General features: G+C 35.2%; 3 protein-coding genes, 1 non-coding gene and 1 pseudogene across 7 annotated transcripts; 2 read left to right on the forward strand and 3 right to left on the reverse strand.

Annotated features, from left to right (window-relative positions):
- The first annotated feature begins 21 nt into the window (after positions 1 to 21).
- On the forward strand, positions 22 to 94 carry TRNAK-CUU. Its single transcript has one exon. It is a non-coding gene; the product is annotated as a tRNA-Lys (tRNA).
- LOC18045243 lies at positions 79 to 2,069 on the reverse strand (annotated as a pseudogene).
- Positions 2,070 to 4,594: 2,525 nt separating this feature from the next.
- On the reverse strand, positions 4,595 to 5,966 carry LOC18045245. The gene is made up of 2 exons (XM_006438014.2): positions 5,906 to 5,966; positions 4,595 to 5,614 (listed from the first exon to the last, which is right to left on the reverse strand). The coding sequence occupies exon 2, from the start codon at positions 5,584 to 5,586 to the stop codon at positions 4,642 to 4,644; it is 945 nt and encodes a 314-aa protein (XP_006438077.1). The 5' UTR covers positions 5,587 to 5,614; positions 5,906 to 5,966; the 3' UTR covers positions 4,595 to 4,641.
- Positions 5,967 to 6,805: 839 nt separating this feature from the next.
- On the forward strand, positions 6,806 to 10,314 carry LOC18045246 (OTU domain-containing protein At3g57810). Of its 3 annotated transcripts, none has more exons than XM_024185967.1 (6): positions 6,806 to 6,910; positions 7,535 to 7,656; positions 9,412 to 9,452; positions 9,532 to 9,630; positions 9,755 to 9,919; positions 10,032 to 10,314. In XM_024185967.1, exons 1-6 carry the CDS (start codon positions 6,886 to 6,888, stop codon positions 10,045 to 10,047), a joined length of 468 nt encoding a protein of 155 aa, XP_024041735.1. In that variant the 5' UTR covers positions 6,806 to 6,885; the 3' UTR covers positions 10,048 to 10,314. The 3 variants fall into 3 exon arrangements, with proteins under 3 accessions (XP_024041735.1, XP_024041736.1, XP_006438079.1); XM_006438016.2 differs by lacking the exon at positions 6,806 to 6,910 and adding an exon at positions 7,120 to 7,210; XM_024185968.1 differs by lacking the exon at positions 10,032 to 10,314 and having other exon boundaries at positions 9,755 to 10,024.
- A 28-nt stretch (positions 10,315 to 10,342) lies between these two features.
- Positions 10,343 to 16,534, reverse strand: LOC18045247. 2 transcript variants are annotated; one of them, XM_006438018.2, is made up of 10 exons: positions 16,316 to 16,534; positions 15,095 to 15,873; positions 14,523 to 14,609; positions 13,666 to 14,432; positions 13,094 to 13,373; positions 12,777 to 12,983; positions 11,759 to 11,932; positions 11,287 to 11,484; positions 11,050 to 11,163; positions 10,343 to 10,899 (listed from the first exon to the last, which is right to left on the reverse strand). In XM_006438018.2, the coding sequence occupies exons 2-10, from the start codon at positions 15,794 to 15,796 to the stop codon at positions 10,564 to 10,566; spliced, it is 2,865 nt and encodes a 954-aa protein (XP_006438081.1). In that variant the 5' UTR covers positions 15,797 to 15,873; positions 16,316 to 16,534; the 3' UTR covers positions 10,343 to 10,563. The 2 variants fall into 2 exon arrangements, with proteins under 2 accessions (XP_006438081.1, XP_006438080.1); XM_006438017.2 differs by lacking the exon at positions 14,523 to 14,609.
- Positions 16,535 to 24,653: the final 8,119 nt, after the last annotated feature.

A 24,653-nucleotide genomic window follows, 5' to 3' on the forward strand; every position in this document is an offset into this window, starting at 1 on the left:
AAGGGCGGCGGGCTTGTTAAAGCCCGTCTAGCTCAGTCGGTAGAGCGCAAGGCTCTTAACCTTGTGGTCGTGGGTTCGAGCCCCACGGTGGGCGTTAGGTTTTTGACTCTTGATAAGAGAGATCCGCTTCCCCGGCGAAGGTAATGGGAAAAACAGATCTCTTACTCCCGGAGTATGCCCATGTGCTCTCGTTCGGTTATGGGTTTCAAATTTGGACAAATGGATAAACATTATACCGAGACAAACATTTGAGGTTTTTTATTACTGTATTAAAAGGTTGGCTCATCATTTAAAATCACACCATATCCATTACATGATGAATAATTAGGATTCAATAAGTCTGCAAGCACATGATAAAACTTCAGGCAGGCAAGTGGCTGCCAGGTTGGTTGTCTCTCCGCACGAGTCACGACCACGCTATCGGACATGTTTGGCTTATAGACCTTTTCGATTCCGTTTCGTATTGCTTCTCCTCTTCTTCGCCTTTCTGACAAAGTCGCCAATCTTCTCATCGCCTTCAGCTTCCCTACTTGCCTTCTGTTTGTTACCAACTTCAGCAACTTCCGTCTTCTTCCTCTTGAGAAACTCCACTAATCCTTCAACTCCACTAATCCTTCAAGAGCAACCTCAGCGACTTCACTTTTCATGAGCTCTTACGCTATCTTTGCCGGCGTTACCTCCACTTTCGTTAACAGTTCATCGATTTCAGGAAACAGGTTGTGATCATTGATGCCCAAGTAGTTAGAAACGAGAATCCTGAACCCACTTGGATTGCAATAAGACATGTGAATGTGCATGTCCATTCTGCCTGGCCTTAGCAATGCAGGGTCTAGCCTGTTTTTGTGATTGGTTGTGAAGACAATAATTCTCTCGTCACCACAGCTTGACCATAATCCATCAATGAAATTAAGCAAGCCAGATAAAGTTAACTGTCAAAATACATCAAAAGATAATTGTAATTAGAGCAAGGATACTGGGGGCTTCATTCAAGAATTAGCTAGCAAACTCACCTTGCTGTACTCACTCTGCTCCACACATTCTCCATTTTGTCTATCTTGCAACTTAACACTGCAATCAATATCCTCAATCACAAGTATTGAACGGTTTGAAGTGGACACTAACCGTCTTCTTAGCTCTGAGTTGCAGTAAACGCTTGTAAGCTCCATATCATAGATGTTGAATTTCAAGTAGTTGGCCATGGCAGCAATCAAGCTTGACTTTCCGGTACCAGGAGGGCCAAACAACAAGTACCCACGTTTCCAAACCTTTCCAACTCTTCTGTAAAAGTTCCTTCTCTTCACAAATCTGTCCAAGTCATCTATCGAGGCCTGCTTCATGGACGGGTCCATTGCAATCGTGTCAAATGTTGCTGGATGATCAAGATTTGTTGAACCCCAAGCTCCTCCTCTATCGCTATCTCCACCGAAATGTCCTACTGCATAGAGCTTCACCACTTTGTTTTGCTCTTTGATGGCATTTGATTTCTCCATTACATATGGCAAGTATATATTCAATATTCTCTCCATGTACTTCTTAGGAAAACTGAGCTCAATTACTCTTTCGGCCTTTCCCCTTTGAGATGATCGCTCTTCGGTTTCCTTACAAGTCATTTCCCACACGAGACAGATTCCTTCAAATATGTCACTGATCTTCTCACCTTTGTTGATTGTCACTGACATGTTTTTCTCTTTTGTAGTTTTGGAGACCTTGAGTTTCTCCAGAGATGCAGTGATTTTCGTGCTCAAGTAGAGTTCAGAAGCTTCATATAATTGATTGATGGAGAAGCCATTGTACTCATCAATGATGAGAGTCATTTGAGAAGAATGGTTTGTGAAAAGGCCTCCGAGTTTCGATAACATCATGGTTTGGAGTTGCTTGGGAATGATCTGGCTGGTCAAAGTCTGAACTTCATTGATCACTGTCCGAACTAGCATTGCTGATGCTGCGAAGGCGGTGTATGTTGACAGAACTGATGTAGCTGAGGGCATGCCTTTGAGAGAAAATATTTTTGCTCTTGATATGAAGAATTGTGCTCTATGGTGTTTTTGCGTGCTTGGCTTCTGGGAAATTTAAATTGGATGATTTAATAGAAGACAGGCTTCCATTGGAAGCTACTTGATGATACAGTAACCAAGTCAGATTATTTTCATAGGAGCTTGCTTATGTTACAGCTTCTGCAAGTAACATAGTCAATGGGAATCTTCCACTGGTGTTGGTGCTGATGCAACCTAGGCAAGGGAGCTGTTGAAGCAAGGTCAAAATGCCAAGGCTGTTAGTTGCAGCTTCTGCAACTTAGCCGTGTCCTATTTTCATAAGCTTCCATCGGAAGCTGATCAATGATTAGGAGATTCGATTGCATAGAAGAGTCAGAGCAATCCAAGTCAACTCAACCAATCAGAATCATCACGCTGGGAACAATCGTCTCAAGGAATTCTTGCAATAAGTTTAGTTGACTCTGTCTTAGAAAAAATAAAAAGTAAAAATTAAGCATTGACAATCTTCTGCACAAATTATAAGAAAGGCCAAAATTAAGCTTATATTTAAAATTTCAATAGAACATGCTTTAATTTCCAGTTTTGATCTACATCATTTACTCATGTCACTACATTTTAGGGGGTGTTCACGAATCAAATTTTGCGGATTGGATATCAATCCATATCCAATCCAAGATTTTGTAAATTATAAATTTTCAATCTAATTCAATCAACAAATTAGTTAAATTCAATCTAAATCTAAATCTAATCCATACGTCTGCGGATGGAATGTAAATTTGACTCAATCCATATCCAATCCACCATTTTTGTGAATTGGTTTGTGGACTAATTTTTTTTAATTCTATCCAATCTAGGAACTAAGTAAATAAAAATATTAATATCAAAAATAATTTTACTACCGATCAAATTTAAAAGTAAACAAGATTTAAATTAATTAATTGTTTAAATAAGACTAGAAAATACATTCAAAATTTTAAAATATAACACATCAAAAAGAAAAAATCTCATTCGTTTAAATCAGTACATAAAAAATAACTGTTTAGGTAGCTATATTTGTTTATTTTTATTTTTTATTATTATCAGATAAGATATAACATGCTATACACACACACACACACACACACACACACACACACACAATATTTCTATTATCCGAATGTCCGGATATTAGCTATCCTCCGCATATTGAATATAAGCGGTTGGATCAAATTGAGTCAATCCAACGCTCTTACAACCCTCTCTCACTTTACCGCGTCTTCGTTTTTTTTCAACTACTTCTTTAGTGGTTGCCCCTTCTTTAGAGCATACATACTCCTTCCTTACAAATTTGCCTGTGTGACTTTTCCTACTAAAATTGATTCTCACACTAAAACCAGCCTTTTTTGCATATTCATTATAAAATTCATGAACGTCATCTAGTAAGACAATTTCTTGTCCCAACCTGGGCATATGATCATGCGGTATGACTACGGGTTTGTAAACTTTGTCTCTCTGCTCTTGCATGGCTTCTTCATAACTTTCCCCAGTGTCTACTCCAATATCATTCATTCTCTTCATAAATCAAACAAGAAAAAAATTCATTATAACATCGCGATCTATAATAATTAATGTGAAAATGGATTTTACCTACATGAAAATTAGAAAGATGCAGACAAGAATAGAACAATGCAAATAATAAAATAAAAGGCGTCTGATTACATTCATAACTCATGAGTAAAATAATAAACACATATATTTTATAAAGAATTTAGCATACCTGTTATTAATTGTGAGAACACGCCAACAGTAGCGATCAAAATTAAAAATTAAAGTCGATGATAATTAGTGTTTTGGCTTGGCAACTAGTTAATAGGCAGACAACTAGTTATATAACTAGGGTTCTTTTACAGCAATAAATCAATATTATATTTGTTGCACTTTACTAGTTTAGCGCACAAAGACTTTAAGAGCGTTGGATTGACTCAGTTTGATCCAACCGCTTATATTCAACATGCAGAGGATAGCTAATATCCGGACATTCGGATAATAGAAATATTGTGTATATATATATATAGAAATGTTCTCATTCGGAATTATAAAGTGCGGGAACGTCCGGAAAACACATAAACTGTGCGGTTTAAGTGATTCAAGTTGTAAACCTTTAAAATCCCGCAGTTTTAAAATTTTTCCAAATTTTCTTCACACTTTTAAGATTCCGGATCAGAAAACTATTATATATATATATATGTCCACCGACTACAGATTTTTCAATTTGCAATTCAATTCGAACAACCAATGTACAGATTGGATTTTTACGAATTAGATGGATTGAGCAAATCAGATTATATACTGAACATCCTACTGCATTTATTGTTTTTTTAATCAAACTTGGTTGTTTGCTATGTGTTTCAAAGCTGTATTCTGTGAGTGTGACCGTGTGATAAAGAGAATTGTATATACAGTGAAACACAAATAGTCAAATACTACTACCACAAATGCGCCAACTGTTACAATTTCATATTCTTTGTATTCTCTAAACTACGCAACGGTCAGTGCAAAATATACTGGCAAACAGGCAGCTTATGCGTTCCCTTTATTAGAAAAATTTGTACTGAATTGATTAAGATTGAAGAATCACTTTTGCTTGCACCTTTACAACGTTTTTCATTCATTTGGTGTATGAAAAAGAACGCGACAGCCAACCCGATTTCTTACATTCTTTTTGTGGTGTCATCAGCCATCCTGACTCAAACAATTCCAAAATTTGATCGCGTTTACTTATGTTTTCATCGGTTTTACTTGTACCCACCTCTTCCACATTTCTATGATCTTCATCCTCGCAAACATCCTGTTTCTGAGTCTCCTGCATTTTGCCATCATCTTTGTTTGCTATGTTTTCATTTGTCTCCTCCTCTCCGTCTTTGCTGCCAATACGTTTCGGACCCCCATTTTCTAAGCCATTTTCATTCTTTGCCATGCTTTCTTTTTTCCTCTTCTCTAGAAGTGCTTCCTTGTATGTCACTTCCTGCTTATCTGTGACATTAACATTGTCAATATCAGATTTCGATGATTGAGCCGTACTAGGACGAGATGATTCTACAGGTTGGTTTGCTGATGGTGATTCATTGTTGCACTCATTGCTGTGTGTATCGACTCTAATCTCCTTCTCTTTAGCGTGTTCAAATTCCCAATGCATCAACATAGAGATCCAATAATTTAGCCATGAAATGACCAGATTCACTGCCCAATCTAGCAATGAATATTGGTGAATAATCATGGGGAATTCTTTTATAGCATCATCAAATTTTTGGGGCAAAGTTTCTGTGATCTCAATGAGCTTGTCTGTTGTGTTAAACACATGTTTTGAAGGTGGGAATATGGTCTCAACTCTTTTCTCAATGGCTAGGATAAGATCATCACCAAAGGAGAGGGTTACTAACAATTGATATTGCAGGGCATAGACTACCGGGCCGGCGAATTCGACTAATCTGGTTAATTTTCTAGCCAGCGAACCTATTGGTCCGCTGAAATCTTTGGACCTTGTGTGGGCCATGTGAGCAATTGATAATATAGCAACTCCACCTGTATGCAACGGGCGGCGTCTAGAGCTCATTCTGGGGCTTAGTGCTGAACAATGAACCCTGAGAAAATGAATCCAAATTTGTCAAAAATTTACGAAGAATCAATCATCATCACCTTGAGATTCAACTTGTAATCACATAATTTTTTGTCGACGCCGAGTGCTAGCAACACACATTATAACAGGACTTTTATACATGATAATGCAGTTTTGTTCTTTAGCTAATCAGCATCATTGAATTTCAGCTAAACAATCTTAAGTTTTAGCCAAGGACATTGTTGGTCCATACAAAAAAACTTAGAAATTGAATTTTCTTTTTCCTTGCTTTTGGAGAAATGACTAAAACTCGTACCTTAAAGAAAGAAAATTGTTGCAGAGCTCAAAAAACTCCCTGAAAAAAAAAATTGATTGGTTTATTTTTGTTCCTTTGGCGTAAAAGAAGAGAAGTCCACGAACTTAATTAGTGGTGCAAAAACAAAATAGAAAATCAAATATTTCCAAATGAACTAATTTGATTCCTATATAAGACTTGTGTTCTATTCTGATTTTCTCTCGCGATAAATGCGGGAAAAATAAACGGCTGTTATAAAATTTAGCGGGAGTTTATGGTTGTCAAAAACGATTTTATAACAGATTCGGGAAGGTTTGATTCGCCGATGGTCCTGCACTGTTAGTCACGTGAAAATATGACACGTGTAAAATCAACTCTATCAAAGGTAAAATAATTAGATTATTAGTAATATGTAGACGTTGATGGGGATCAGGATACGGTGCAACTGTAGTACCGTGTCACAGTTACATCCAACCGTTGGATGCACTTAGATTGGTGGAGTCCATTGGCATCTAACGGCTGAATGCAACTGTGACGCGCACGATTGATGGAGTCATGGAGGAGCTCAAGACACTTCCAATTTTCAAGTAAACATTCTTAATTCTTTCACTTTTTAATAATAATAATAATAAATAAATAAAAGAGAGACTAGATGAGTGTTTTGCTGAAACTGTTTACAAATTTCAAGTAGGTTTGTCACAAGTAACATTTTGAGTATTTCTACAGAGAGCAGAAACTGAAAATGCTTTTGCGCAGAAGCACTTTCGGTCTGTCGGTAAAGATTCGAAGAATTTTCCATCAACGGATGTGAAAAGGAGCCGAAGCATCTTATTCTATTCTCTGATTCTCACTCACACGCCACAACTCCAAAAGGCAAATTCACGCACTGGGTGTCCTCTTATTAACACTTGCCAGCTGAACTGTCAAATTCATTCACAGCTCGAATTCCACTTCACAATGAATCAGGGCTCAAAAGCGAATTTCCAACTTTGCAACTCAAAATGCTGAAACGACAAACTTCCGTTGGTAACAACTCGTCCCAGTTTCAAACTACTGTCCGTATGTTTAATTTTTAAATTAGCTTAGTTTTAACAAAGAATTGTAATGTGCATGCGTTCTCTAGTAAAGAAGGGCTTTTTTCCCTCCTCTTTATGCTTTTCTTCTTGAAATTGATAACAAATCTATTCTTTGCTTGCTTTTCCTGTTTTCTTTTTACTTTTGGTAGTATTCAAGTTATCTCGTTGTTGTCGGGATGGGGTGATTTTTAAATTATTCTTACCTCTTTGTAAAGACCACCCTGGTAGTTAATTATGGATAATGCCGAAGGTTTGCTCATCTTTCGCCTGTCTTTGTATTTTCTTTTATATTGCCATGTGTGGAAGCCTTTGAATTCTTGGCAATGGTTTGTTTGCATTTATTTTTTTTTTCAAAGATACAAAACCGGAACATGAGTGTTGGAAAATTATAGTTTTGAAATTGCGTTAACATCGTTGGAGAAAATATTAATCCATTGATAAATTTTTTATGAGTACGTAGTTAAAATATATATGTGCATGTCTATATGGTTGGGTGGATGTATATGTTGAATAGCTAAAAGCTTAATTGTCGTCTTGATCGCTTAATGAATGGATTTTTGTTAGCTTGATTCAGGCATAGCTGGTGATGGAAGATGCTTGTTCCGGTCTGTCATTCATGGTGCTTGGCTGAGAGCTGGAAGGCAATCTCCAAGCGACAGCCTCCAAAGAGAACTTGCCGATGAGCTTAGAGCTAAAGTACAGAATTAACTCTTTTTCTTCTTTCCCTGATTTTTAACGAGACTAAAGTATGCTTCTAACTTCTGCATGCTTCAATCTTCTGCCTGGGTACTATTGATGTTGTATTTTGATTATGCTTTCTTGTTTCTTTTCGGTTTCTGTTATATGCTCTAGGGGCGAAGGTAGTTGCTTAAAGTTCCTTTTTTTTTTAACGCGTCATGTCTTTTGAGTTTTTTTTTAGTAATTTTCTAATTAATAATTTTTTAAAAATTATGTATGGTAGAAAAATTCTATTAGACATCTTTATAATTAACAACTATCTTGCAATTAAAAAATTTTTTAATAGAAAATTAATATTTGATAACTTTAATGTTAAAAAGATATGATAAAAAATATTGTTTAACTAATAATTCATTCATTATTAGTTGTTTGAAAAAAAATTATATTATTTATCTTTTCATTTTTGTAAAAAAATTAATTATTTACTGTTGAAATCTTTAACTTTTAATATTTCTTTTAATTTCTCTTAAAACCTTATAATCTAAGAAAAAAAAGTAGATTAAAAAATGGTTTCTTACTCCTTTCTTTACAAAGAAAATTATCACATTCATTGTTTCATTTATGAAAAAGAAAAAGAAATAGTTTATTGAAATACAAAACTCATATCTATTATATGATAATCAATTGGGTCCGCCTGTGAAATTTCATCTAGCCCCTTATACTTTCTGTTATTTATATTTTATTCATAAATATTATAAATTTTTTGAAATGTACAATTTCGTTTAATCCCTTATACACTCAATTTTATTTTATTAAAACCCTAGAGTATGAATTCGCCCCTATAATAATACCTTGCGTTTAGATAGTGAATTGTGTGTGAGTAATAACAATTTTTATTATAAAAATAAGTTTTATACCAAATATTAAAAAAAATCTAGATAATCATTAATTATTATTATTATTAACAATTTAATAAAAATATTATTAATTATTGTTAATAGATTAATTAATTATAATGCTTTTTATTCTTGTTATTAATAATAACAATAATCTATTAAAAAATATTTATGATTATAATAAAATAATAATAATAATTATAATTCATTTAACAATAATTATATTTTTTAATTAAATAGAGGTTATTTTGAGAATTTAATATTATAGGGGCAAATTCATACTCTAGGGTTTTAATAAAATAAAATTGAGTGTATAAGGGGTTAAACGAAATTGTACATTTCAAAAAATTTATAATATTTATGAATAAAATATAAATAACAGAAAGTATAAGGGGTTAGATGAAATTTCACAGGCTGAGTGTACGTTGCACTACATGTAACTTAGGCGGACCCTAATCAATTTACCATCTCAACTTTTTATGTGCTATCATTTTAAATATTATACTTGAAAATAATATTGTTTTTATTTATTTTTTTGTTTATTTTTGTAATATTTCTAGTGGAAGTAAAAAATATATCTTCTTGATTATCTTTTTATTACTGTTAAAATTTAAGAATTAAAGATGGAGTGAATTTTGAATACTTTTATGTTTATTTGAGTATTGAAATTATAAAAGAAAAAGAGGCGCCACAAATTTTTTTTTCCTACTCCAAACTCCAAAGCCGGCCCTGATACGTTCAGCCCTTCTTTGATTAGTTGATTCTCCTTTGTTTACATTCATCAATATGAATTCACTTGTCCTTCTGTGTTTACCTTCATAAATGCATATATTTCATTTTCACCTAACTTACAGAGGACATGATGTTGTTGGGACAGGTTGCCGATGAATTTTTGTTGAGACGGGCAGAAACTGAATGGTAAAATTTCTTGAGAAAAGCCTATATTATGTTGTCATATGATGGAAGATATAAGTTGAAGAACTTCTTGGGTTGGCAGGTTTGTTGAAGGTGATTTCGACGCATATGTTAGACAGATGCGACAGCCACACAGTTGGGGAGGAGAGCCTGAGCTGCTAATGTCCTCTCATGTACTCAAGTAAGTCACAATCCTGAAGTCATATGGAGTTTACTTGCTGTTAGATTGAAATGACACTCTTTTTAACTGTAAACATACCAAAGTTTCTTGCCTACTGATCAGTACTTATGACTTCTACTTTCAGGATGCCAATCACAGTTTATATGCGGGATAAAACTTCCGGCAGCCTAAAAAATTTATCTGAATATGGTCAAGAATATGGCAAAGAAAACCCTATCCGTGTTCTGTATCATGGTTATGGACACTACGACTTGTTGCGGGGTCATGACGCTACCACACAATCTAGGCTGTAAGATGACTGACTGCATATCATAGAATCCTATCTTTCTCTCTATCTGTACATTAAATAAGGCATAAAACTTGTTTTTAGTCTTAAAAACTTGTTTTGGTGGTATTGGCAGGTGCAAGAAAAGATGATGAAGATGATTATGTAGGCAGTCACAATAGTGCTCAGATTCCTAAGCTGTTTAATTTCATTTCATCCTTCATGGATGAGATTATCTATTAGTTGATGAATTCCTATCGTGTATACAATGAATATTTGGTGATAATCACTAATGTGCATACTTGATGAATGCATGTAATTACAGAATGAATCTTGCAACCCTCTAATATGTTCCGAGAACGGATCAAAGTTTCCCTTGGAAGCAGTGGAAGCGGCAGAAAGAAAAGGATTTTAAGCAACGACAAACCAAAAACAGCTCTATTGAAAATCATGAAAGAAAGCTAATAATTGATGTACACAAAGGTGAAATGCCAACATTCCATACGGAAGAAAGAAACTTGTTTCCGTTAAACTGTAACTGGAGTGAACATTGGAGGACTCCAAAAAAAAAAGAGTGAAAAATTTAATATATAGAATCATATAAATTAGAACACACACACACATACATTTATATACAAACCATGTAACAAAGAGGTATGAAAACAGAATCACTGTTCCCCATCCTTCCATACTTCCCGAAGGAGTTTATATCTGATAACTTTTCGACCACCTTGTCCCTTAGGCATCCAGTTGGGAGCTGCTGATAAAGGAGAAGGGTGGGAGTTGTCAGCAATAATTGAAGTAATGGATGAATCCAACTCATCAAGCTCGTCATCACTAGTGTATGATTTTCTAAGCACTGCTGATCCACTCCTCTGCAGAGCTTGATTTCCGACCTCTCCTACAATGCCAGACAATGAAGCTGCAGGAGCTGGTGAATAGACTGTGGGAGTAGCCATGCATGGGAAGCTTGTAAGAGATCCTTCCTCATCCTCACAGGGGCCCTAAATCAAGATCAAAACCAAAATGATCAGGCAATGGTTCTCTCTCTAAAATATAATGGACATACCATGTATTCGAGAGTCTGCAGAATGCTAACTAGCGAATAAACACATTTTGCAAAAATAACACTGGCTTCTTGCAAATCAGCTAACCTCAGAATCCAAGGCTTCAAAAACAGAGGGTGAAATTGGGTCGGGGTTAAACTCGTCAGGAACAAAATTGTTAAGAACTCTCTTAATCAATGGTGCACCAAATGTAGGGCATACCTTCAAAGACCAAATTTAAGGAAAATGAGATTATTGAGGGAATAAGAAGGAAACCATCAGATTTGCACACCCAAAAATTGAATCATTAATGAATATATCACCAAGTACGGTCAAGAATTTCACCTCTTTCCTTGTGTAATTATCAGCAAGCATTTCACATGGAAGCATCATGAGATCACTCAATGCATTAAGGAGCTGAAAAGGCTTGAAAGATGTATAACGTTCAATGGCCTTCTCATCACAAACTTCATTCACGTCTTCAAGAGGGTCATTATCGTCAATACCAAATAAATCTGTAAGCCATCTGGACCAGTTCCCAATCTGAAAACATAAAAACAAGAAGAGAAAAATCCTCAAATCAAAAAATAAAAACAAAGTAAATAAAAGTTGTGACTATCTTTTGTTGTCATATTCCAGGGAGAGTCCAACATGCGACTCTACGAAGGAACATTAGTGAAAAGAGAATGCCAAAAAAGACAATCCTTGTAAAATTGGGAAATAGATGCATGGTTTGCACACTGGGGTCGTAAATATGAAATCCCGTCTTTTGACAAACACCAAACTAGACTCATAAAACAAACTTTCTGGTACTCACAGCATTTTTTAGTTGTGCACCAGCCCCAAAGCTTGATTTTCCGGCCGGAATAGGAAGAACTTTCGGATCACTTATGGGATCAGATACAGGATCTGTCGGCATCTCTTCAGCTGATTCGCGAAGAATAGCATTGAACATTGCCACATCTAATCTACCCACCAACTGCTCCATTACCTAGAGAAAACAACAGCAAAAGCACATTTCTGTCAAATGCTTTTCAACGACAGTCAATCATGCTGCAGAAGATCCAACCATGCTGGCATATTATATTGCTTTAATACAACATAAACCAGCAGATACACCAGAAAGTTCTTCGAGAAGGTCTCCTAGGAAACTACAGGGTACAAACAGCTGAAACGGCCCATAGCTCAAGACCAACTGTTCTTGCACATGATATTGGAATTATACTAGAGATCATATGCATAAACCATCAGAAGAAAGCGTTCTTTAGGAATGACCAGAAATAGTAGGTTGCTAAGTTGCTCACCGCAAGCTCTATCAAGCAACATAGCATATTGCAGATAATTTATATATGCTTAGAATCAACGTCGTCCAGAACCCAACCTGTTCAGACTACATAAAATTCAGAACCAACTGTAGGATAGAAGTTCCTTTTTTGCTATCTTTTAATAACTCCAATCATAACAGAGAATTAACAGAATTACTCTCAGGTGTAGTTTGGAGTTCTTTAGGTATATGGCCAAATATCTCATTTCCGCCATGTGATGGAAGATCACTTAGTTACCAAGAATTACATCCATAACCTACAATGCTGCTAGAATATAATCAAATAAAAAGTTAAGATTGCCTTGAAGAGACTCACATTCATAGACAAAACTCTTGGAGATATAAAATAACTCATAAAGAACTCACTTAGGAAGAGCTTCATCCTACCACAGTACACTTTCAAGAAATAAAAACAAAAAGGAACACATTTGTTTTCAGACAATTTAGTTAATCTTGAAATTAAACTCATTCATATGCATGTCAAAAAAGGAAATAACAGAAGCAATGATACCAATTTAGCCAGCACAGGCAAGCAGCCACACTCATGTCCTCCTGCTTGAACCGGGCAAAGCCTTTCACATGCGTCTTTGAAAGCCTTCTTCCAGAGTTCGATAGAAAAATTTCCCTGCTCTTGATCACCCAATCCATTTCTTCTTCCAGAGGCTTTCCTTGAGCTTGAGCCTTTTACAGCTGCAGACTGCATGTGGGGAGTCAAAGTCTGGAGAGTTTGAAAAAGGAAACCACATTAGGCATGACAAGAATTTTCATTCAAGCTAAAAGTAGGAGAATTTAGCAGTGGCAACAGACAGAAAAAGAGAAAAATTTGACCTGCCACCACACAGACTCAACGATTCGGGAGAAGATCCAAGCTTCCAACTTTTCCAATGCAACTATAAATGTTTGCAGATTCTCCCAATCATCAGACTCACCTATCACATTATTTTTTTCGATCTCACTGATAGACTCTTGCCTTTTTGGTGTAAACCTCTCCGCCAATCCCTTTTTATCTCCATTGTTAGTGCTTGGTCCGTCGGACAATTGCATTCCTCCAATAGCATGGCTGACAATAGCTCTAAGCAGAACTGTATTTGACAACCAGAAAGTCAGCCTGTAAGAAGAAAACAGAATAATCAATCTCCACAAAACAGATCAGAAAACAGACGTCCATTATCTATTTACATACAGGTTATGCATATAAAACAGAAACATAAACAAGCATGTATTCCATGACCGGACTTATATGACGAATTGACAACTAAATGCCTTTATACCACATATACTTGGACTTCTTGATTCTACAATATGTAAAATCTCTATGATGAAAGTCTTACATAGGCAAAGTGACTGGAACTCAACTTGCTTGAGATTGAAGAGTTTCTCACTAAGCATTGAATACGTACCTTGGAACATCATTCCCACATGCTTTAGAAACCAAAACTAATCCTGAAATAGCAGTCCTCGCTGCACTTGCTCTCTTAGCTTTGGACATTGCTCTGCAAGCATGAAAATAGAATCTAGAAAGGCGCCGTGCTGGAGTGTGTACCTTACTTGTAGAACTCCCATGCTCAGCAACAACTGAATAAAGGCCAACCTCAAGAGCAGCAGCTTCCCTCAATTCGTCTTGAAGCATTTCAATTTTAAATTCCAATCCAACATTCCTGGTGGAAAGTCCTTTGGTTGTTTCTTCCCATCCATTATGAGCATTAGTCATGCCAGCTTTATAAACATCTTTAGAAATATCATTTTTCTTCTCCTTCCCCATGAATTCACTACTACTGAGCCGCCTATTGCTCTTAGCAGACTCAAAGTGCAACTGAGACTTCACATGCTTTAGTTTATCACCTGTAGCAATACCTCTCTGTGCCTCAGGTGATGTCCGGCTATGTGCAAGAGTATTACTCCTTAGTTTAATTTCCCTTTTTGAAGTACCTTCTGGAAATTTAATACCTAGTTTGTCATCAAAAGAATTTTTCTTTACTTCAAAGTTCTGTTTGTCCTGTCCGTTTCCATCCTGATCCTTTTTCTCTTTGTACTCCAAAATACCAATATTTGAGCTACCAGCTCCAACTACATCTAAACCATTTTTTCCACGCCTTCCAGTTATTCTGGCATCCTCAAGATTGATCAGGGAGTCCTCCAAGCTGACTTGATCTGTGTCTGTACCCACCTGAATATGCATGTCTGAGGATAGATTAGTTGATGACAAAGAGGATGAACCAACATTACTAGTTTTATGTAGTCCAACCACTTGATTCACCTCTTCCTTTGCTGGCACTAGAAGCGAAGATAGAGCAGGGTACCTGTTAACCCTTCTCGTGACATCCTTCACTGAATATGTTTTATTCTACAATCTTATTTGAAGAATGTTATTTAAAATTGCTATTGTACAAAGCTACACAAGTACAGTTTCCAAAACAGAAGGAAAACACCTATCAGTAAATCTGCGATACTATGATGTCATCCATACAGATTTGAAATTAATGTCCACTATTAGCTCAAAACCCAAATATGATTCACAAGTATAGCAAAGGTGGAATAGATTGACATATGTATGAGTCACATGTGCAACTGGTTTACTCATCCCAAAGAAAATCCTGATAAAAGTTTCCAGAAACTAAAACATAATACTAATTGTGCAGAGCTAAATTTATATGGTTACAATCAAACTTGAACATATTAATGCTTTCTTTGTTTGGACACAGACAATGTATTCCAATTTGAAAGTTTACTTGTTTTTCAGGTCAAATTACCAAAAATCTTGGTGCTGCTGAGCATAGAGAGTCAGTGTAAAGGGATCAGAGAATACATCAAAATAATAAATTTGAGTACCTTATAATTTTGAGCAGGTGAAACCCCTGTGATCTCAAAGGTTGAAGATGAAATTGTCCGTGATGAATGTGAGGAAACATCATCCACCTCATCATCCGTAAAAGAGGCAATCTCGCATTCCTCATCATTTCCTTCATTCGTCAACTCTGAGAATGTTTCACTCCCGTCTTTGTCCAAAGACACTTCTTTCAACAAGCTGCTGTTTAATGCCGCGGAGGAATTGTCTTTGTAAAATGGCTCAATAACAAGATAAAAATTGGGTTGAGCCACGTTCCTAGAACTCTTCTTAAAGTTAATCGGAGCACTTATGGCTATGCCTTCCTTGATAATTCCATAATCTGCAAGATTTATAACAGCTGATCCCAAGAGTTGACCTTTAACGCGCTTCTCCTTTCCAGTTTCATACAAGTATATCTCTAAGTAATTCTTCTGAAAACTATCATTAGCAATGCCTTTTTTTGATGCTTCCCCATATAAAGTAACCGAAATTCTGAATCGCTCATTAAACTCAATTTTTCCACCGCCAACACTGGATGCTAAGGATCCAGAATTCAGATCCCCATTTTCCCATTGAAGCAACACAGAATGAACAGATACTAAAGATTGTGATGGAGGCCAAGGTCTAATCTCTTGCAGATTGATCAAATAATCAACTTGAACTGAACCGCGCTTTTTGTTCTTTGTTTTTAGTCCAAGAACCATTATTGCAAAAAGCGGTGATCTTGCTTTAAGTGGAAAGGCTTAATTTACAAAGCCTTCAATTCATGAACCCTTAAATGCTAAAGCAGAAACAAAAGGAAATGGCAGAATCAGAGATAATACTCCCCATAAGCAATCGAAATTGCATGTTTCACAACAGATAATCAAATAAAGCGAAAGAGCATAACTTCAAATGCAGAAAATGAATCTGAACATAAAGAACCGTGATCAAGTTCATTTGACCAAAAAATAAAGTAATGACATGTTCGGATTATAAAAATAATGAAAAATGAAATTATACCAGAACGTGGGTCCGTATCAGAAACAAAAAATATTAATATACAATCAGTTCATGCATTTTCATTAAATAAAGTAAGCAGAATCCAAGACTAATGATATTGTATAATTATATGAACCTGAAGAGGACCTCCACAAATGAGTAGCCAAATGAATAATACGAGCTAAATATCTAATCCAACCCAGTTCCCACAAAAGGAAAAAAAAAAAGAAAAAAGGTTTTACCTTAAATCAAAGCTTAGTTGCAATCAAACAAGTTGATGACTTTATAGCATCGGATCCAGTAAAAAGCGACTAGAAATCAAACAAACAAGCAAAGCTCCAGAAGCTGCAGAAAGCAACTACTTAAAAGAAACAAAGTGAAAGATCAAAGCTTTAAAAGAATGGAAATGCAGATTACTTTGTACTAACATTACAGTTTTGGAAGAGTAACTACGACTGAAAGAGAAATTAAAGGACTAATAAGAAGAATAAGAATGTTGTTGGTGCCTTGTTGTCTAGTGCGTTGGTAAAAGGTGGAGGTGTCTGTCGTTTACTTTTTGTCATTTTGGATGGTGAGCGGTGGCTGGCAGTGGGGTACGTACATGCAAAGCATAGAATTATTTAAATTAAAAGTGATTTTGTGTGCATCCTAGTTATATTAATGGTGCCATTACTTCTTCAGAATTAAGGTGACCTCTAATTAAAATAGGTTAGAATTAAATGAACGGACGTGCGAATGAAATTGGAATAAATTATTTATTTGATTTATAAAAATTAAAATTCCAATCAAAATTGAGATGAGCTTCATTTCTATTAATATATTTATTTCGTGTTGAAATTAGAATGAATTAAAATAAATTATTCTAAATTATAAAAACACCTTTGGTTAAAATTTTGTATTTATTCATTAACAAAATAATAAGTAAATATTTTCAAAATAAAATATATCCATGTTTATTATAACATTGAGCTTAATATTATATTTTTTGAATAATAAATTTATATTATTGTTATTTTAATTATGTTAACTTTCGTTTATTAAAAAAAAAAAATTAAACACATTAACCCAAGGCCACGGTCCTAAGGCCAGCCACCTCTCTCCCAGTCCAATTTAACTTTCACTCTGGCTTCATTTTTTAAAAAATTTAATTTAATTAAAGAAATGGAAAAAAAAAACTAAATAACAAAACCTAATTGCTAAAACCTAAAATTGAAAACAATGAAACACGAAGAATTTTAGAATATATTAGAAATAATACAGCCAGTTAGTGCATGTATGACATGTGTGATTAAATTTTATATAATCACCATCTACATGTTGATTTTTTAAAAATAAATGTACATATGCCATAACTTCATTTACGATGATGGCTCAAATGATACTTTAGAGATATTTTAGAATTTCTCTTAAAATATCCAAAATGCCGAGACCCATTTATCCTCACCAGTAATGCTAGCAAACCACAATGGAACCACCATACAATAGCGGAATCTGAGACAATTGGAAGTGATGAGAGGAGCAGCTGCGGTGAGGAACATGCACAATGAACTGGGTGTTCGAATATTTAGGACTCACAAAAATTAATTTATATGGGGACAAACTAGGGATTTTTTTTATTTTTTAAATTTCCATGAGAATATAATAGCAAGTTATGGGAATGGGAATCGTTCCTAACCTTATTTACCGTTCCTTACTTTTGTGGATCCCACCCTCCTTAATTCAATTTTGTAAAGAAAATGTTGGGACTCATTCTCATTCCCGAATCTATAAACTAAACACACTTTAATTAATTTTAAAATGATTAATACACACATCGAGTTCACATCTTTTTTTTTTTTTTTGTTAGTAATTTTAATGTTAATTAAACAGGAAAAGAGTATAAGGCTTGCATTTATGTTCTAAAAATGAAATTAACATGTGGGTGATCAGTTCATTTCTTATCGGTACGTTCACTTAAGATATGACTAATTAAACCATTTAGTAATCTTATTGGACGGAAAATTTTGTAGAAACTGTGAAAGATTTTAAGTAAAAAGAAATGGCTAAGTGTCCACATTGAGTTAGGAAAACTTCTTTGTCACGTAGTGTTAGGTGTTGATAAATCTTCACGGAGATAAATGTGTTTAGGTATTAAAACTTGCATCTGCATGGATTTTCTTGTATGATGTCGCTTTCATTACCGCCTTAGAATTTCAGTTAGATGGTTAATTACTATTGTAAATAGTCCAACGACTATTATTATTAATTTTATTTTTTTCTCAAGAGGTATACATATGTGTGGTGAGAACTAATGTCAATGTAAATTATGGTTATCGCAGAGTGGTGTGAGTTTTAATCGGTGAAACCAAATTCTTTGTTTTCGCTAGATCAGAACCGAACCCAAATGACTAATCAGTAATATTTTTGTAGATATTTGAGTAGAATCTCCGCCCATGCAAAGTAATAAAAATAAATAAAAAATTTATAATTATATTATACTATATATACCTATCGTGTTGGTTGATTTTAATTTTTTTAATTACTAAATTGATAATACTAATCAACAAATTACAATTATGTATCACATCGCTTGCCGAGAACAGTGTCTAGGGTTGGCCGCGTGGGCCTCTCAATGCCTTCTTTTGTTGTTCTCACCAAAAAAAGTGCCATGATATGCGGAGACAAGCGCACTGAGTTTTCGAAAGAAGTACAGTTCAATGGAGAGTTGTATGCAATATGCTAACAATATTACCCACGTCGTAATTTCTCCAATTAATTTCAAAGAGGCATAATACAAGTGCGCACAGTTCATTTTGATCACCTGTAATAACTAATAAAGTAAGCAGATGCCAATTACAATTTAATTAATTAGATCGTAATCAAAACCAACATGAACAATTAATTAGTACTTATAATTAAGCAGGTAATTCATCTTACTTGGAAAGGTTTGAAAGGACAAGCTACCTACACACACAGATACATATATATGTACAGAGGCCATATACTCCTCGATCGTACATATATATATATGTTACAAAACCAAAAAACTAAAAATCGTGTAAAAGAAATTAGAAGAAAAGCAGGTTTGAAAATTGAAATCGTTGATGGCTTTTGAAGAAAAGGTTTGACTTATCTGCTTGTCCCTGGAAGAAGTGTCAAATTTCTGTTCCACTTTTAGCCATGATTTCACCTACGCTAGTTGCCGTCAGCCACTCTTGAATGTGCGGCAGTAATATATACTTCGATGATGTCTTGGCTGCTGCTGATGAAGAGCTCGGCGCCAATGACATATATAATTGACATCTCGATCGCCTCCAAAAGGAATGCCGGAGAGAAGAATGAGAAGCAGCAAAGAAGAAACAAGAAACTAAAATAATAAGCCTGTTGTGGGCCACACACGCAGTCACAGTCGCAGACAAATGGAGATCTTTCGTTCTCGTTCGAGACCAAAACAGAAACTGAATAATTGCTTTGATGCCAATATTAACAATGCCATGCACATGCAAAATCAGCACACTATAACACTTACGCCTGCACCTTTTGAAATCAAGCCTGGTTTGCCTTTCAACCTTGAAGATCAATCTTATTCTTACTTTCCTGCTCGCTACAAAAATTAATTGAGAAAATATTTTATAATTTATTTCTCGTCTCCCTTTTCTTTTCTTTCTTTCTTTTTTTTTTTAAATAATCTTAATAATGTTCTATGTAGCCTGTTCGATATATTTGTGTTGCAAATATTATCAAATTTATTTCCTCGTCTATTTTTTTTGGTTTGAACCACGAGGTGGTCCTAAGTGGACTCCAACTGTGGGAGGCACCTTTAAGCCCGTACCACAACTTAGACTAATCACAGCTCGCACCGGGTCGGTCCGTAAGGGGTAAAGTGCTAGCCAAAGTGGTGACTCCATACGAGAGCAGGGCTTGAACCCCTTACCTCTCTTAAGGAGTGAGAGTACCGAACCGCTCACACCAACCAACTTTGGTTTATTTCCTCGTCTATGAATGATCAACTCAACCATTTTTTTTTTTTTTTTGAAAATGACCTAAATGTTGGAGGTGAAAAAAAAATCTTTTTAACACATTTCTTAGTTTTAGGAATAATGTTCTCAAACCTCAATTAGCTTGGTTACTTTTTTAATAATAATAATAATAGTAAAAACTGTGTTTCAAAAAGCTGAAACAATTTAAAATAAACAAAATATAAAATTAAAGGCACATTTCTTTTGTGGCACAAACTGGTAACTCAATCATTAGTCACGCAATACATTGTTAACAATAAAAGATAGCAAAATAAATTTCGGTTCCCACTTCGTACATGACACTGAAATAATTAATAGTTTTCCATTTTAGTTATGGAGTAGCTAGCAATAGAGCGCTGTTCACTTAATTTAGGAAACTTGAAGGGAGAATTTCATTTCGTTTTTTCTCGACTTTTCCTCCAAGTAATTAAATAGCTCTTCTGAAATAATAACAATAAGAATAATTAGCTTCTCTTACTTGAAGAATATGCAAATATACTAACTAGGTAAAGCTCATTCTCTTCTCAAAAAAAGAAAAAAGGTAAATCTTATTCTTATTTGGAAACTGCTTGAATCTCTTTGGGATACTGATAAAGTATATGCTCATCTAGTGCTCTCTCTCTAGTTTTTATATACATACACATATAAATACACATATATATTGTTTTTCTCTAGTAAAGACATTCTCGCTATATGTATATATGTGTATGTATATACACATGCATAAATACATACATACATATACTTCTAGTAGTGGTACTATAAACTTCGTACATTGTAAAACAAAAAATGTAAAGAAAGCTCTGTCAGTCTCTCTCGTCTCAGATAGCGAAGGGAAACCCTATTTTCCAAATTAAACTCAGTAGCCTATAATCGCGATCGTTGCCGGAAGCCCGCCTACCTTTGCAGCTTCCCTCTCTTGGTAAGCGTAAAGGAACCAACACTATTTGTTCTCTACTTCACCATCATCATCAACAAACAAAAACAAACAGCAAGAAACTCTAAGACCAGTGGCAGCGGCAGCGGCAGCGATGTCGTTGTTGATCGGGCTGCCATGCTCAAACTCAAATATTTTGATATTATTTCTAAAGCCCAAAACTATGATCATGAAGATTAAGAAGCAGCGGCTGGGTGGAAAAGGGTTCAAGTTGAAGCCCAGAGGAATGCTTCTCGTTTGGAACTGGAGAACAAGCATGGAGAAGAATGCGATTCTTCAAGTCGAAGATAACTTTCTGACTATTAAGCAACTTGAAGACCTTGCTGGTTGTTTCTTTAGTTTTACGATTCATCCAAAAATAAGACGAGATGGTGATGATGATGATAGTAAAGTGACAATGTGTGTCTTTCGGGGAGGTCAACACTGGAATCCCCTGGAGAAGATTATTGGCCTAACTATCAAAGGTCATCAGGATAAACTGGAAAGAGAGATTCTGGTGTGAAGAGGTTGCAAGAGAATCCACATCATCATCATGAAAGAGAAGAGGAAGAAGACGAAGCTTATAGCAGGACTAGGACTTGGAGGCTGCTTCAACTTCAACCCCAAAGACAAGCTGCTCGTTTGGAACTGCGCAAGATTGAAAATAGTGCTGATATCTAAGACAACTTCAAGAGTATCAAAAAACCTCAAGAGCTTGCTGGGTGTTGCTTAAGCTTTACGATCGATCCAAGTTTAGATGACGATGCCGCTGCAAAAGTAACAATGGCTGCCCTTCGAGGAACCCAATTTTGGAGTCCACTGGAGAAAATCGGTTTATACATGAAAGATTGATGTTTATTTTATTCTTTTGTTTTTTGAAGATTATAAAAGATTGATCTTTTATATATTACATGGAATCTAAATGTATGTAATTTTCATTTCTTATCATATGCTTTGATGAATTACCAGGCATGAGAAATGTTGATTGAATTCTTTAATTATTGGATTGACTATGTGCGCTTTTGATCGATGGACTCCTTTTCTCTATTATATTGTGCCGTTATGCATGTTTCACATTTTTTATTTATCTCTAGATGGGGCTTAAAAGAGTTTGAGAAGCCTTTGATTTTAACTGCTACAACGATACCATGAACAAACAATTACAAAAATACATGTGCATTCATTCGATCCTACAAATTTAAAATTTGACCATATCACTATAATTGTTAATAGAAAGATTTATAAGATCAAGGAGAAAACAAAATATGCAATAGGATTTTAAAAAAAATATATAGTTTATTCATATCCATTAGCTAGTCTCGACAGGACTCTTACAGTTTGTCCTATTTATCATTCTTGTATATGATACAAGTTTGTCAATCTATACAAATATAATTCTTTAAATTTGAACTATTTTATACCATAGAGTTATCATTTATTATTACAAAATGACTCTATTAAATTTTAAAATAACATTCTTAACTTGTTTTAAAATTTAAACCAAATATTATATTAATAATAACAAAATAAAGTAGAACCTCTATAAATTAATATACGATAAATTAGTAATTTCTATTATATAATAAATTTATCGATTAACTTTATAAATTAATCAATTATTAATTTATTGATTAATTAATAAATTATTAATTTATCGATCATTTAGTTTCTCTTTTAATTTAATAGATTTTATATGTCCCAACTCTATTAATTTATAAAAATTCTACTGTATGTGGTTCTCCTTATTTATACGGGGCAATAAAGAATCCGTTTATTTAAAAAAAAAAGAAAAAGAAAAAAAGAAAGGAATAATCCTATTCTTATCGGGAATAGCAAATTGGTAATTGCAAGTAAAATGCCAAATCCGTTTCAGATAATGGAAGGAGAAAACGTAGGTCTATATATATGGACGTTGCTCGGCTCCTAATTATTTGTACGTAAGTTGCAAAACAAAATCCAAAACAAAAAAAACTCAATATAATTCTTTGATTAAAAACTTCCATAATTAAAGGAATTTGGCACAGGCTGATGCAGCAGAAGTGACATGATGACTCAATCTCATCTGCAACGGCGTCAATGATGACATGATGATCTCCTCCAACTCCAAGAAGGCGAGCTTCAGCTTTGTTGCCCGATGCAGGGAAGAAGAATATGAATAATTAGAAACGATTAGAAACTAATAATAAGAGTGATGCTGACGCTGATGCCGTTGCCAATGCAATGCCCATGATATCGATGATGACGACCAAGCCGGGCGGTGAAGGCGCCGAAGGCGGGCGTGCACGTGGGTCTTCGATTAAACCAAAAATATATAAGTTGATTTTCGTTGCCATCCTAAATCAGCAAACACTATAACAGCTGCTACTCAAAATCCTATGGCAAATCCTGAAGAGTTAGCTGCTGCCAATGCTAATGCTACTCGTGGTGCCCAGGTGATGATCACAAATACAAATTCTTCAAGTCTGATTTTACTCTCAACCTTGAGGATCAATCACAATTTTCCGCTCTCAACTGATAAGGCCACAACCCTACCAACGCTGAACAATTTTTCTTTTTTAATTTTTTTTTTACTATTTTGTTTGTTTAGTCGCGAAACTTTTATTAATATTTATTTTAATGCTAGCCGTTCTGTTCAATGCGAATGTTGGTATATATGAAGATCGTTGTGTCGAAAATTTTATCAAGAAGAATTAATTATGGGATATTATCGATTCATTAATATCACTACGCATTATCAATCCAAGCATAAACTTACATGAAGTGCATCACATGTGCCGTGCTCCTCAAATGTCAACCGTCCGATAGGCAGCATATGCTAAAACAAAGCGCCACCCGCAAACTCAGTTTCTTGACCCACAAGTTACCACATTACATTATTCATTTCAACCAAATAAAAGCAACACCGGAAAATCAATTTCCAATTTTGCCACCTGTTTACTACATAACCTGGAAGTGTGTTTCAAGGAAAACACATAGATGCGTCACCAAAACAACTCCTCCTCGGCTCGGGATATACATGTTTCCTAAATTGGCGAGGATACGGATACCCTAGTTACCCGAATGGAATAGGAAACTAACTAAATCCTAAACTGCGAAGGATAACCTAAATCGACTAGGAAACTAAATACACTATATATACCCATCATAAATTACGGAAACGTTATTTCCTTATCTCACTCACAAACCCTACGTTAATCATCATGATGCTAGCCCAAACCCTCCCGCCTCTGCCCTTCCAGCCTGCTACCTTTGGTAAGCGTAGTTGTTCGATACATCCTCACGATGAAGAAACAATAAAGAAGAAGAAACTCAAGACGGCGAGTCTTACTTCTACCGGCTGTGGCACCGATGTTGTTGATCGCGCTGCCATGCTCAAACTCAGATTTGCCGATATTATTTCGAAAGCCCAAAACCGCACTCATGATCGTGAAGATGAAGAAGCAGCGGCTAGGAGGAAAAAGATTCGAATTGAAGCCCAGAGAAAAGCCGCTCGTTTGGAACTGGAGAACATGGAGAAGAATGCGATTCTTGAAGCCGAAGATAACTTTCTGGCGATTAAGCAACTTGAAGACCTTGCCGGTTGTTCCTTTGGTTTTATGATTGATCCAAAAATAAGTGGAGACGGTGATGATGATGATAGTAAAGTGACAATGTGTGTCTTTCGGG

This window comes from Citrus clementina, unplaced genomic scaffold, assembly GCF_000493195.1.
Source record: "Citrus clementina cultivar Clemenules unplaced genomic scaffold, Citrus_clementina_v1.0 scaffold_4, whole genome shotgun sequence".
Lineage (NCBI taxonomy): Eukaryota > Viridiplantae > Streptophyta > Magnoliopsida > Sapindales > Rutaceae > Citrus > Citrus x clementina.